The following is a 14,995-nucleotide window of genomic DNA, read 5'->3' on the forward strand; positions in this document are numbered from 1 at the left end:
GGGCCTCATTAGTAGAAGTCACCCTGTCAGGACTTGAACCCCAGACGCCAAGGCCAGTCTCTCCAGGCACCTCTACCCCCATGCCCACCTTTTCTCTTGATCTTTCATTTAATGTAGCATTCATTTCTTCATTGTGCTGGGGCTGTATGTCTTTTATGGACCTGCATGTTACATTAGCTTATGTTTCTTTATTCTCAGAATTTATATGACCTGGATGAAGATGATGATGTCGTAGCACCTGTTCCTACTAAGCAGATGAAGTTTTCACCCTCCAGCAGCTTTCACCACCACATGGTATGGCATTGTTTCTTTTTCTGTCACTTTATGTGTCTGATCTGGTGGACAGCAGAGATTGAGGATAACAGGGTCTTTCAATGATTTGGGTTGTAAGATTCTCAGAGCTGGAATTGATCCAGCCATTTGCTTTTTAAAAAATTGGATACAGTCTGTGTCCAGGGATTTGCTCAAGGTCCCACCGCAGGTGGAGTGCAGAGCTGCAGTCCCAGGCACTATGTTTGAGACACTTGAGGGAAAGTCCGTTACCTGCTACTGTAGCAGAATACTACAGACTGGGTGAATTTTAAATAATGGATATTTACTCTGCTCACAGTTATGGAGGCCAGGAAGTCTAAACCTGAGGGGCTGTACAGGGCAAGGGCCTTCTTGCTGAGTCATCGGAGAGTAAGCAAGCATGCCCTAGACAGAGATCAGGCCGCACTTATTCTTTAATCAGGAGCATCATCCCTGAGATAGCAAAATCCACTCCTATGAGGTTGGCCTTAATCTAATCATGAGAACGGTTTCCTGGTAGCCAAAACAATTCTTAAGGTCCCACCTATTAATGCTGTTGTTATGAAAATTCAACATCAGTTTTGGAAAAGACATTCAAATCATAGTATCAATCCCACAGGAGGGAATCCCTTTTCTTTCCTTGGTACTCCCTGACCTTGATCTTAGATTCTGGATTCCCTGGGTTGGTGTCAGTAAGAAATAAACCTCATTTGATTGGTGGGCTCCAGTAGGTACAGCCCCTGTGCAAGAAAGGCTTGCCTGCTGTGGTGCTAGTCAGACGTCCTGCAGAGAAGCAAACAGTATCAGAGTGTTTCTAGCACTCAGCTTAGTGGGTACCACTGAGCCACAGCAGGGAGGTTGATGGGCTGCCCAGCCAGTTCCTTGGGGCAGATACAGCCTTTGTTTTACCTTGAGGCTCGAAGATTCAGTTTTAGTCACCACCTGAGTGTATGGACCAATCTCCTAGCTATAATTAAGCTCTTAGAATGGTATGTGAAGCTGAATGTTGGCAGTTTATTTCTTCATAAAGGGACCAATCCTTTCTAGTAAATAGACCATTTGTGTCTGATGCCAGAACAGCTTATCAACTGGCTCAGTTAGTGGTTAACCCTAATTTTAAAAACAGTATTTACATTAACTCATTTAAGACCTTCTCTAAGCCAGGCATGGAGGCCCTTACCTGTAATCCCAGGGAGGCTGAAGCAGGAGGATTGAAGTTCAAAGCCAGCCTCAGCAATTTAGGGAGGGTCTAAGCAACTTATTGAAACCCTGTCTCTAAATAAAATATTTAAAAAGGGCTGGGGGACTAGGATTGTAGCTCAGTGGTAGAGCACTTGCCTAGCAAGTGTGAGTCACTGGGTTCAATCCTCAGCACTACATAAAAAATATAGAAAGTATTGTGTCCATCTACTACTAAAAAAATTAGAAAATTTTGAAATGGGAGGGTGCTGGGGATGTGGCTCAGTGGCTAAGCGGACCCTGGATTCAATCCCTGGTTAAAAAAACAACACGAAAGGCCCTCTATCTTCCCACCCTGTGAAGTGTGTATTTTTACTCTCATTTTATGGATAAGGAACAGATACAGAAAGGTTAACCTCCTCAACATCACCCAGCTTGTAAGTAGTAGATCTAGTTGTTGCCATAGTAATGTGGTTCCTGGGGCCCATGTGTAACCACTACACTGAGACTCAGAGCAGCTGGAGAGATCTGGAATCCAGCATGGAGAGGATACTTCACTCACATTGGAGAGGCCTGATGAATGGGGCCTGCCCTGTATTCTGATTACCCCTCTGGCTGCTGCATTGCTGCTTTAACCCTGGGTCTGTGCCTTATAGACCCAGGTGTCCTAGATCAGCAATACCACCTGCTGCTTCTGTATCAAGCATCTTTTTTCTCAGACACATTAATACAGGGGAGTTTTATGTTTCCATGGGACCACATCCCCAGTTGGAGTAGGAATCATTTTTGGTGGTCTGTATGTTCTGATTGTGCCAGCAATTCCCTGACAGTCTGGTTGCTGAGGATGCCATGGCTCTAGTGCTTCTGTGTGTCCAGATCAGTGACCAAAAAGCTAGGGTTTCTGGACCTTAAGAGTAAGTTCCTGTTCCCAGCCAGCCTGGAGCTGGTGATCATTCCACTGTGATAGAAGCTTATCTAGGAATGAACTTGACTTCAAGCTTTTGGTCTTCTGACCAGCCCCAAATTATAGAGGTTTTGGAAAGTCTGAAGTAAAGAATGGGTGAGCCTGTGGCTCCTGGGAGTTTCTAGATCAAGACTTGGAAGTTTCCTGCCAGAGCTTCTAGCACTGTGGGAATTGTCTTCTACAGTCACATGCTTGGGCCACATGCTTTTCTCCCCTTCTGCCCCTTCCCTAGCAGATATTATTGGCAGCCTTTCTTTGCTTCAGACTGTAATGGATTTGGAGCTGAGCAACATCAAAGCTTCATGCATTCATCTAGTTGTTGGCTCTTCAGGGCATTTTCAGAAGAATCTGGGTTTCTGGCTTTTCAGATTCCTTTCTGCCTCTCTATAGGCCGGGCTGAGCAGTTCCAAGCTCTCCATGTCCAAGGCCCTCCCTCTCACCAAAGTGGTTCAAAATGATGCCTACACTGCTCCTGCTTTCCCCTCTACTATTCGAACAAAAGCCTTGGCCAACATGTCCCGGACACTGGTGAACAAGGAAGAACCCCCCAAAGAGCTGCCACCTGCCGAGGTAAGGTGAAGGTGACCACCCTAGTCGAGAATTGGCCTATGCTGGGTGGGCAGTGTGCTGTATGGATCCCAGTGGGTCCTTACAGCACCCCTGTGAAGTAGGTGTTGCTGTCCCCATTTTACAGATGAGCAATCCAAGAACCAGGAACCCTTATCCTCAAAGCTCATGGGCCAAAGGGGACACCAGACCAGCAGAGAGATCACTGTGTGTAGTGACACTGTGGAGGGTTTCCCAAAAGAAAGCTGCTGAAGCTGTGAGGAAGGAGCATTTTGTTCCTCTCAGGGATCTGGGGAGACTCCAAGAACATGGCATTTGAGCTGCCAGGTCTAGAAGGATGAGTAGCATTCCAAGCAAATGTTCAGGGATCTGAAGAGCACTGGCTCCTTTAGCATGGAGTGCTGGGGGGATGTGATGGACGTCGGGATCTGAGGAGCCCAGTTGTGGTAGACTCTGCAGGGTTGTTTCCTCTGGGCCTTGTGGGGGCATGTCTGCCCTTCATCTCCTGGTAATATTCTTGTCTGTGTGGCAGCCTGTTCTCAGCCCCTTGGAAGGCACCAAGATGACTGTGAATAATCTGCATCCTCGAGTCACAGAGGAGGACATCGTTGTAAGTATTGTGGCATGTGAGAATTTTAAATCTCAAACCACTCTGATATGGGTCCCTAAGACAAGTCCCAGTCTGCTGATTGGCTGGAACTCTGAAGACTTTGTATATAATCAGGCCTAGAGCTAAAAATTAGCACAGCCCAAAGACACAGAGCAAAGTCACCAAAGGAAAGACAGGGTGTAGTTTGGGGAAAATCGGCACTCCAGAGCCTTCCCGGTGGAGTCACACCAGATGTATTTTATTTCTCCACGTTGTAATGACTGATGAAACCCTGGATCTCATAAAGACTCAGTGCCCAAAGGTTTCATTGGGGACTAGTCATTTAATCATTCTCTGCCTAGCATGTACCAGAGCTCCACACTCTGCAGGGGACAAGCAAGTGTTCAGCATGAACCATATTGTTTACACAGTTTAGGCACAGTGGGCTACCTGATCATTTAAGGTGGTAGAGTCCTCCTGGAGTTCAGGTTCCCAGATGCCAACCAGTGGCCCACCTGGAAGCAGACCTTTCAGTATAGCAGCCAGGCCAGCTGTTCACTGTACTGCAAGCTTCTAAACCAGTGCCGCTGGCCTGGCCTGAATCTCAGAATCATGGGATATCTGTACCATAGTGGGTCCTAAATGGGATCCTTTAGCATTGCTGTGCAACACCTAGTGACGGATATTTTCCCATGAGTCTTTGGAACTTCTTGCCCAGTTTGGGGGTTTTATGTGATTATTCTGTCATATTAATATAGTGAGATGTATTAGTAGTGACTGGTGTTTGATTCCTCAGGATTGCCTTCTTGGTCCATTCTGCCCTCCCATGGCAGACATGGGCAAAACCTAAATCAGGTGCCAGGTTAGTGGGGCCTGTTTTAGTTTAGTCAGTCAAAAAAAATATTTTAGAAATCCAGACATCCTTTGAACTGTTAGAAATTTCAGTGAATGCAGATGGAGACTCCAGCTGCACCCTGTAGCTAAGTCTCAGGTTCTGTAACAGCTCACATTGGCCATCATGTTAAGGGGCTGAACTTGAAACACATGAATGCCACATGTGTGGCTTTAGAACTAAGTGTGCTCCCCTTCCTTAGCAGGCACAGTGCAGCCAGTGGTGTGCACAAGAGTAGAAATGTGGCCTATTCTGGGTCATACTGGACATGTTACAAAGAAGTAAAATGTTTTCTGAATTGGGCTAGGGTTGTGACTCATCAGTAGAGTGCTCACCTTGCATGTGTGAGGCCCTGGGTTCCATCCCCCGCACCACATAAAAATAAAACAAAGGTGTTGTGTCTAACTACAACTGAACAATAAATATTATTAATTTTTAAAAAATTTTCTTAATTATTAAAGTATCTGGGTACAGTGGCATGTGCCTGTAGTCCCAGCTACTCGGGAGACTGACAAAGGATGGTAAGCTCAAGGCTAGCCTGAACAACTTAGCTAGTCTGCATCTCAAAGTAAAAGCAAAAAAGGAGAAATAGGCCTGGGGTTGTGGCTCAGTGGTAGAGTGCTTGCCTCACATGTGTGAGGCACTGGGTTCAATTCTCAAATAAATAAATGAACAAATAAATGTCCATCAACAACTAATAAAAATATTTTTTTTAAAAAAGGAGAAATAGCCACCATTTATTGAGCACTGGCACATTATAGGAGAGCTCTGTGAAAATATGCTAATGAAAAGTGAATTACTTGTAGGGGCTGGGGCTCAGTGGCAGAGCGCTTGCCTAACAGCCTAGCATGTGTGAAGCACTGGGTTCGATCCTCAGCACAACATAAAGATAAACAAATAAAATAAAGGCATTCTGTTCATCTACAACTTAAAAAAAAAAAATTTATAAAGATTACGCCTCAGAAAATTGACAATAATAATTACCCTCAACTTCTTTTCTATCTCAATAGGTAACGTTAAAAGAACAATAATATCATTGGGAGGATACCTACTATTCAATTCCATGGTGTGTTTTGTTGTTGTTGTTGTTGTAGTAGTAGTAGCTGGACACAATACCTTTATTTTATTTACTTATATGTGGTGCTGAGGATTGAACCCACTGCTTCACATGTGCTAGGTGAGTGCTCCACCACTGAGCCGCAGCCCCAGCCCCATAATGTGGTATGATATTTAACGTTTTCCCCTTTGTCATTAAAAACCAAATCATTTCAAGGATCTTTTCATAAGCCATCCTTTTCTCGCAACAGCCTTGTAAATGGCAATTACATATGAAGAAATGCTTTGAATGCTAATTGGCCTCTGTCTACATCTCCATGTGGTGATCTTAGTCTCCTTATCAGTAAAATGAGGAATTTAGAGTTAATGATGAACACAGGTACAAAGCATGATCTTAAAAACTAACTCAGTTGAAGCTGGGCATAGTGGTGCACACCTATAATCCCAGCAACTCAGGAGGTTGAAGCAGGAAAATCACAAGTTCAAAGCTAGCCTCAGCAACTTAGTAGGCTCTAAGCAACTTAGTAAGACCATGTCTCAAAATAAATAAAAAGGTCTGGGGATGTGGCTCAGTGGTTAAGTGCTCCTAGATTCAATCCCTAGTACCCACCCACCCCACCCCCCCAAAAAAATTGAGTTTTCCAGCAACCCTGGGAGGTGGACAGTCCTTTTCTTGTTTTCAGAAGAGGTAGTAGTTTCAGGGAAGTTAAGAAACTTGCAGGTAGTCACACAGCTGATAGAAGGCAGAGTCCCAGGGATCAAATCCTATTTGTGTGACTCAGAGTACTATCAACTGCCCCAGTTTTGCTAGGGATTCTTCTCCTGGTTTTAACACTCATAGTCCCTTGTCCTGAGAAATGCCTCAATCCATTCAGCCTAGGAATTGTGGTCACGCTGGTAGAATATAGAAGTGGTGGTTTAACAGGTTCACGGGTAATATATTAGAGACTGTCCCCTTTGGTGAGCCTGCATGTCCAATTTTATGACAGCTCTCAGATTTTATGGCTGCTATCCCAATTGGGGAAGTGGGAACCTTAGCAGTGACTTGGTAAGACATCACAGGTACTGCAAGGCTTAAAAACCTAGACCCCCTTCTCACTGCCTTACAGCTTGTCCCTCATCTGTTCTTGACTTGAGGACTTGTGATTGTCTCAAGAATACCACCTAAAATAGAGCCCTCCTGAAGTCTTGGGCATATTCAGGTGTAACACAGTCACCCCAGAGCCCTCAGTGCACGTGCATGGCAGGCAGTCACAAATTCTTCCCCAACCCCTTCTCTTCTGTGCAGGAGCTTTTCTGTGTGTGTGGAGCCCTCAAGCGGGCTCGGCTGGTGCATCCTGGGGTAGCAGAGGTGGTCTTTGTGAAGAAGGATGACGCCATCACTGCTTATAAGAAGTATAACAACCGGTGTCTGGATGGTAAGTTGGGGAGAAAATGGTCACCTTGCCCTCTAGTCCTCCCTCTCTTGTTGTCAGGCCTTCTGGGATTAGCCTTCCTCTGAGATGGGTAGAAGATATTTTGGGACAGTTGAAATGGAGCCTGCATTTTAATTATTTTTAACTTTTTTTTTTTCTTTTTTCTTTTTTTTTTTTTTTTTGGTACCAGGGATTGAACTCAGGGGTACTTAACCACTGAGCCACATCCCCAGCCCTATTTTCTATTTTATTTAGAGACAGGGTCTCGCTGAGTTGCTTAGCATCTCACAGTTGTTGAGGCTGGCTTTGAACTTGAGGTCCTCTTTTCTCAGCTTCCTGAGCAACTGGGATTACAGGCATGCACCACCATGCCTGGCCTTTTTTTTTTTTTTTTTTTTTGTGTGTGTGTGTGTGTGTGTGTGTGGTGCTGGAGGTTGAATCCAGGGCCTTGTGCATGCAATGCAAGCACTCTACCAACTGAGCCATATCCCCAGCCCAAAGCCTGGCCATTTTTGATTTAAAGTTAAAGACATGTGACTTGTTTTACTTGAACACTTAGAAGTCATTATAGGATTATAAATTGACTTTATTTCAGTATTTTTTTTTTTTTTTTAGAGAATGGGGAGGACAGAGGAAAGGGAGAGAGATAGGGGAACAGCTGGTTGGTGGAGTATTCAGAACCCATCAATTTTATTAAGTTCACTGTCTTAAATGAGTGCAGCTCATGGCATCCCAAAACAATTACAATAATGACATAAAAGATTACTGAGCACAGATCATCAAAACAAATATAACAATGATGAAAAGGCTTGAAATATTGCAAGAATTACCAAAATGTGAGCACGTACTATTGGAAAAGTGTCAATGATAAAATAGCTCAAAATAGCCTGGTACAGTAGCACACACCCATAATCCCAGTAACCTGGCAGCTTGAAGCAGGAGGATCATAAGCCCAAAGCCAGTAACTTAGCGCAGCCTTTAAGCAACTTAGTGTGAGAACCTGTCTCAAAAAATAAAAAGTGACCCAATGATTCAGTGCCTGTGGATTCAATCCCTGGTACCTACCAGCCTTAAAAAAAAAAAAAAAAAAAAAAAACCTCAAAGCAGAGCTACTGTGAACTTACAATTTGTTAAAAAAAAAAAAAAAAAGATATCTACAGAGTGCAGTAAAACTAAGTACAACAAAGTGAGCTTCACCCATAGTTTGGCATGTTTATAATCTAATCAGATAATTTTACTCCAGCCACACTTGATGTTATTGATAATTGGGTTTCTATCTACCATTTTATTATTTTTAAATTCTGTGACTTTCTTTTATGTTACATGAGTTTTTCTTTTTATTTCTTTTTTTGGAGGGGTATTGGGGATTGAACTCAGGGGCATTTGACCACTGAGCAATATCCCCAGCCCTGTTTTTGTATTTCATTTGGAGACAGGGTCTCACTGAGTTGCTTAGTGGCTCACTTTTGCTGAGGCTGGCTTAGAACTTGGGATCCTCCTTCTTTAGCTTCCCAAGCCACTGGGATTATAAGGCATATGCCATTGCGCCCAGCTTCCCAACTCCTCCCCCCAGTACTGGGTTTGAACTCAGGGGTGTTCCACCACTGGGTCTCTCCAGCAATCTGTACTGATGAGATGAGCTGGATTCAAAGGAGCAGACTGCAACATTAAACTAAGAAATGGTGAAGAAATCACGAAACACATGAATATGAGTTTCTCAGAGTGAGGGTGGGACTGCTCTGTGACCTCAGTCCTCTTCCATGCTGGAAGAGCATGCACCTGGAATCTCTTTATTTTTATAGGGGGGACACACAAAGGAGTTTTGATGGAATGTTCTTCACTAAATAAAGCAGGGGATAAGGTTGGAGAATCTTGCTTCATGATGTCTTGTGGTCAGCAGATTGATTGACATCTTGACAAGTCACACCCATCTCAGGTGCTGTGTGGGATCACAGGCAGAGTGAGAGGAGAGGCGCACTTGTGTTGCATAGCCCAGTCAGCATGGGTTGTCATACCTGTCCCCTCATATAGCTCCAATGCGTGTAGCTCACACACAGCCCATGAATGGCTTGCGACAACTGGGCAAAATCTCCAGCCTTTTTTTTTTTAAGACAAGGTATTGTTAAAATGGCTGAGCCTGGCCTCAAACTTAGGATCCTCCTGCCTCAGCCTCCTGAGTAGCTAAAATTATAGGTGTGCACTACCTCACATATATATTTTTTATATATATCTAATACATTTTATTTTTAATATGCATTTTTATAGACATTTCTTTTAATTTCTTAAATGAGTTTTTCAGAATGTATTTTCAGTCATTTTTATAGTTATTCAGGGGTTTTATTTGTATGTGGGTTTTTATATGTTCAGGTTTTTAAAATTCCTTTAATGAGCTTTTTAGTGTGTGTTTTGAATCATTTTCTTCCTAGTTGCTCGGGGATTTGCAGTGTACATTGTGAGTAATCTGAACCTTTCAGAGTAATGCTGACTTAGTTCTAATTAGTGAAATGTTATTCCTATATAGCTCGTTCTTCCTTTCTTTTGGGCCATTTCTGTGACACGTCACATCTTGTAGGTAGTGGGAGCACAGCTTCATAGCACTTAATCTTTTGTGGATGGGAGAGTCTGAACATATACTTTTGAGTCCCGTTTTCATTTAATTACATAGCATAAACATTTTTCCTTATTATGTGCTTCACTGATAAGATTGGATGGCTTCTCGCTGAAGAATTTCTCATTTCCATGCTCACCTCTTCCTGTATGAAGCAAGGCTTGTCAGTTTGCTTGGTGTTCTCATTGCTGACTTTTCCTTGCACCTTGGCATTTTCTTAGTGTCTGTGTGTATTAGTCAATTTTCTGTTATATAGCAAAATACTTGAGGCTGGGTATTTTATAAAGAAAAGAGGTTTGTTTAGGTCACAGTTCTGGAGGCTCAGGGGCATTCTGCTGGCGTTGGTTTGGCTCTGGTACTTCATTGTTACTGAACCAGGCATATTTTGCCCATTGCACAGTATGTACCTCAGTGAAACGATGAATTGTGAAAAAGAAAAATGATTTATTCACTAGTGAGCCAGGTGTGGAGACTGGAGGGCAAGGCTCCTAGCACCTATCTGAGGATAGCATTCTCAGAATAGGAAAACAGGCGTGGGAAAAGGTGTGGACATGTTCTGTCCCCCAAAGGTTCGTGTGCTGGGAAGGAAGAGCCATTGTGGTCTGTGTGTGTGCATAATCAAACATGGTTCTTCATAAGGTATATATTCAGAAAATGGTGACATTACTAGGATCTGAGGGTTGCCTTTTGGACCTCTATTGTCACTAATCGGGCACTTGTGCAGCCCAAACAGAGGATTGGTGTTTCATTGAACAACCTAGGCAGCCATCACCACTGTGGACAGACATCAGAAGTGTCATCTATAGCCAAGCTGATGGTGGGGTTATGTCGCTTAGCTCTGCGACCTCTAAAACTGGCTAGGAAAGCAAATGACTAAAAGCAAGTGAAGCAAGTCAGGCCCAGTAGCGCATGCCTGGTGTCCCTGCTACGGGGAGGCTGAGGCAGGAAAAAAAAAGAGTAAAAGAAAAGAAAATGAAGCTAGAAGGTTTGTTCAGGTTTTCCCTGTTTCATCATGGTGGAGAGAGCTGGGGTCCCTTGGGAACTGTGATAATCTAGCCATTTCCTTGGTCTGCCCCTGATGGCCAGCTAGCTCCCTGAGGCTCCACCTCTTAAAGGTGCCACTGTTTCTCAACATAGCCACACCGGGGATCATGCTTCCAGCACATGAACCTTTGGGGACAGAACATGTCCACAGACTATAGCAAAGGCTTGTCTGAGACCTGGCCACTCCCAGTGTGGAGCCAGAGCTGCCCATGGTGAGGCTTTACCTGATGTGGAGGTGACAGCCTTACCCTTCTGGCCTTGTCCTTCTGGTATGAGGAGCTGAGGTCTCATGGCAGAGCTTTTTCTCTGTTTTTTTTCAGGGCAGCCGATGAAGTGCAACCTTCATATGAATGGGAACGTGATCACCTCAGACCAGCCCATCCTGCTGTGAGTCCCAAAGGCAGGGAGGTGGTGGCGGGCAGGGCTTCTCTGCTTGTTCACCCTGCAGGGCCGCCTCTTTTGTTCTGAGGGGCAGTTGCCATGTCATAGCTTTCCTCCGTCCTCCTTCTGATGCTAATGGTTAGTCAAGTGCTGAAAGTGGGATGAAGTGGTTGTCTCCTCATTTCCCATCATTTGTCTCACCATGACCCTGGAGGGGCTGGCGTTATGACCTCTGCCGCTGCCTTAGAAATTAGAGACAGCTGTGAGGAAAACGGAGGCCTGCCTCTTGCACACACACACCTCACACCACAAAAAAATAAAAAAATAAAAAGGAAGCAGATACCCAGGGAGGAGATTAGACTTGCCAAGGCTGGTGGATAGTTGGTGCAGGGCAGGCCTGAAGCAGACTGAGATTTAGAAATACTGGGATTTGAACCTGGGTAATGAATGGTGTGCTTTTGACAAGTCTCTAAAACTGGTTCCAGAAATGTAGTATGTTCCAAATATGTTTTTTAGGGTTTGGTGACCTGCTCAGTTTGGGATGGATAGTTAATGAATTGTGTGTACTTAAGTCGTCTTTTTACTATTACCTTCCATGAGGGAGGAGCAGTGTTTCCTAAGCTTAAAACTTAACACAGCAGCTGCATCTCAGTTTTCTGGGCAGCAAATAAGAGCCATGATGGGTTTGCTGCAGATGAAGTAATACAAAGGGTTGAGGAGAGCCCCGCCCACAGTGCCTAGTTCACCATGGAGTGGAAGCAGGTTTTCTTAGAAAACCTTCCAGGATTTTCAGTCTGCTCTGTTCTTTATAGGCGGCTGAGTGACAGTCCCTCAGTGAAAAAGGAGAGCGAGCTGCCACGAAGGGTGAATTCCGCCTCCTCTTCCAACCCTCCTGCCGAGGTGGACCCTGACACCATCCTGAAGGCGCTCTTCAAGTCATCAGGGGCCTCTGTGACCACACAGCCCACAGAATTCAAAATCAAACTTTGAGCAGGAAAGTGAGGCAGCCAGAAGTGGGGCAGAGGAGGGTGGCTCTGTTTTCCCAAGGCAACACTTGTGACCAATGGGCCGTCGGACTGAAGCCCCCTGAGCGTGGGAAGGGTCGCCAGGGGTGGAGCTTCCTCACTGGACGGGACCCACCTTTCTGTGTTGTGTCTCCCCTGTGCTCTTCTGTATGTTAACATTTCCCGTAGTGTGTTCCTCTGCCCTCCACCTCATCACCATGGTAGGCCTGTGTATCTCAGTGTACCTCCCTCCACCCTCAGCCCCACGCTGATTCCTTACCTGGAATGGTGCACTAAGTTTCCCCTGTGGGCTTTCTTAAGGCCCCTTGGGATATAGGACAGGGCTGTTTGAAAGACACTGCTTTTTCCAGGGGCTGAGGGATTGCCTTCCCTTTCTGTTTTTCAAACTTTTCAAATAAAGTAGGGAATGGGAACTCTTTCTATGCCAATGGAAGCCAGGTCAGCTTGAGAGCAGTGCTGCTTACCCACAGACCAGTGGAGATGTTCTAAGGGAATCGGGTCCCGGGCCTCTTTGTCTTTAGGCCTGACTACTTGTCGACAGAGGGCTCTATGGCAAGGGCAGGCTGAGGCTGTTGCTCTGCTAGGAACAGTGCCACCCAGCTCTCGGTTTTGAGGGCCCACACTGTCTCAGGCAACCTAAATTTCCAGAATCCATGTTTCCTTTTTCTGTGAGGGGGGCCAGATGCCCAACCCCAGTTCAGAGCCTTCTGGGCGTCACTTCTGGGAGGGGCTTGCATTGTTAGCCCTCCCATTTCTCACCTGGCTTGGTGTTTGTCCCACCCTTGTTTTGGTGCAAGTGCCAGCGGTTAGCTAGTGGGCCTTTCAAAGGCTCTGCTTCCTGTTCTGTAGTACTGAGGGTTGGGGGGTTATTTGAATGGGAGATGTTGGCTTGCTCGTGGCTCTTCCTTTCTGTCCTCACTTGTCTATAGGACAACATCATGGATGCCAGATGCATATATCCAGCTGCCACAAGGGGCATTGTCCCCAATGCCGTGGGGATGTGCCCGGCCATGACCAGAGGGGTATTTTCCTGCCTTGGCAGTGGGGAAGAGAAGTTAGTCAGGAGAGAAAGGCGGTCCTGCCAGGCAAGCATGCTCCCATACATTATAGAAGCACTGTGTGAATGCCAGAGCGGCTGTCCTGGAGCAGGCTCTTGGTTTGTTGGGACTGTGAAGGGAATCCAGGCTGGCAGAGCTGGAGTGGGTTGAGGGCTAGAATTCTGGGTGCTGTACAAAATCAGGAGCACATGCTAAGAAAAGGACAAGCCCGGGAGACAGAGGGGCCTGAGACACCAGGAGCCTCTTAGGCGCCCAGTGAAGAGCACCTAGAAACGCACCTTTCCGCAGTTAGGTCCTTCAAGCAAGAAGGATCCAAAGGTTGGATCCAGATTCAGTCCTCCAGCGCTGAGGTTGCCCAAGCCAGAGATTCCAGGAAAGGCGCCTGGTGGTGCTCCACTTTCCTGTTTTTTTGAAGAATGCTGCTTTTCTTCTCTTACCCCCTTCAAATGGGTACAAACTTATGTCTCTTATAGCAGCTGGAAGACATTCCTTCTACACTGGTGTCTACACCCAGAAGGCACTAGGACCTGACTTCTCAGATACTGGGAACAGCTTGGACTGTGCTGAGAGTAGGGATGGTCAACACCCTGCCTTCCTACGGTGGCTTTACCTCCCATTCCCAAGCCAGGCATGCTCTGGTGTTCACAGATTTCACTGAGTCCAGCCGCAGTCTTCTGACCATATGGTACGTTGAGAACAGGAAGGGACCTGTTTACCTCCCCTGTTCTACAGGATGTCATCTTGGGAACAAGGAAGAGAAGGTGGCGGGCCAACCCTGTGTCCTCTACCTCCCACTCCCTTACATTGTTCATCAAGTGTCTCTTGTTCAGAAGGCGAGGAATAGGCATTGAGGGATGGAGGTGATTCTGTATTACTTATCCATTTCTGAATAAATGTTTGTTATTCCTACCTTTAAGTTGTAATTTCTTAGAAGATTGTGCTAAGTGGCCCTTAGACCTCTCTGCTTTACTGATCTCTTTCTTGGGCATTACTCACTGAATCTCATTATCCACAGCTGAGAATGTGTGTAATGACATCTATGAAGCCCTGGCTGTGAGCAGCAGCTGCTCCAGCAGAACTGTTAGGGAACAAGGCAGCCAGACAAAGGGCGTTTGCCTTGGATTGAAGAAGTTACACTCGTGGGTATAATTTATCTCTTACATAAACTGTGGCATTAGAAAAGAAGAAATTATTTATGGTTTTATTATGCAATTAAAAGTGGGTAAGAAGGGCTGGGTATGTGGCTCTGTGGCAGAGTGCTTGCCTAGCATGTGTGAGGCACTGGGTTCAGTTCTCAGCACTGCATATAAATGAAAGTCCATTGACAACTAAAAACTATTTAAAAAATTTTTTTTACAATGGATCAGAAGTAATTATCCTCCCCCACTAAATACAACCTTGGATATTATATAAAACAAACAATAAGGTGGCTTATATTTTTCATTTCTTGTGCACATGAAACTTGAAAAAGATGAAGAGGAGGCAAATAGGCTGGGACTTCAGGACGCAAGGAAAGACTAGCACTGAGTTCCCTGGGTTTTCTTTCTGCTAACCTGGAAATGCCAACGAGGTACAGGACCTCCCCCATCCCACAAAAAATAATAAGGCCTGAGAAAAGTGTCCCGTCTAGCCAAGTCTGAAAACTCCAGCCAAGGGCATAGAAGGAATCGCAGCTGCTCCTCTCCCAGCAAAGGTCAGGCTGGGTCATAGAGGTTCTTTACCACACTGCATTGGGTGCATCCTGAGACCCCTTCTGGGCTGCTGTCACAGAAGGCTGAGTGGGGAACCTGAGATTGGTGATGGTCACTGGAGTCCATATGGGGTGGAGAAATGAGGTTTCTCCAGGAGTCAGCCACAGAGAATAGAGGGATGATGAGCTGGCCCCCACCTAGCAGTAGCAAGGAGACCCTCCCATCTTGGGCGCTG

The 14,995-nt window shown here is 45.5% G+C and overlaps 1 protein-coding gene across 2 annotated transcripts in view; it reads left to right on the top strand.

Annotated features, from left to right (window-relative positions):
• Poldip3 (DNA polymerase delta interacting protein 3) overlaps window positions 1-13,978 on the top strand; it is a 28,389-nt gene extending 14,411 nt beyond the window's left edge. For both annotated transcript variants that reach the window (XM_027954579.3, XM_027954578.3), the window contains 6 exons: window positions 199-294; window positions 2,825-3,004; window positions 3,534-3,611; window positions 6,827-6,956; window positions 10,926-10,992; window positions 11,799-13,978. In XM_027954579.3, the coding sequence (XP_027810380.1) occupies window positions 199-294; window positions 2,825-3,004; window positions 3,534-3,611; window positions 6,827-6,956; window positions 10,926-10,992; window positions 11,799-11,976 (729 nt within the window). In that variant the 3' untranslated portion in view covers window positions 11,977-13,978. The remainder of the gene's footprint in view (window positions 1-198; window positions 295-2,824; window positions 3,005-3,533; window positions 3,612-6,826; window positions 6,957-10,925; window positions 10,993-11,798) is intronic.
• The last annotated feature ends 1,017 nt before the right edge of the window (window positions 13,979-14,995 follow it).

The sequence above is a fragment of the Marmota flaviventris genome, chromosome 3 (genome assembly GCF_047511675.1).
Source record: "Marmota flaviventris isolate mMarFla1 chromosome 3, mMarFla1.hap1, whole genome shotgun sequence".
In the NCBI taxonomy this organism is placed as follows: Eukaryota; Metazoa; Chordata; class Mammalia; order Rodentia; family Sciuridae; genus Marmota; species Marmota flaviventris.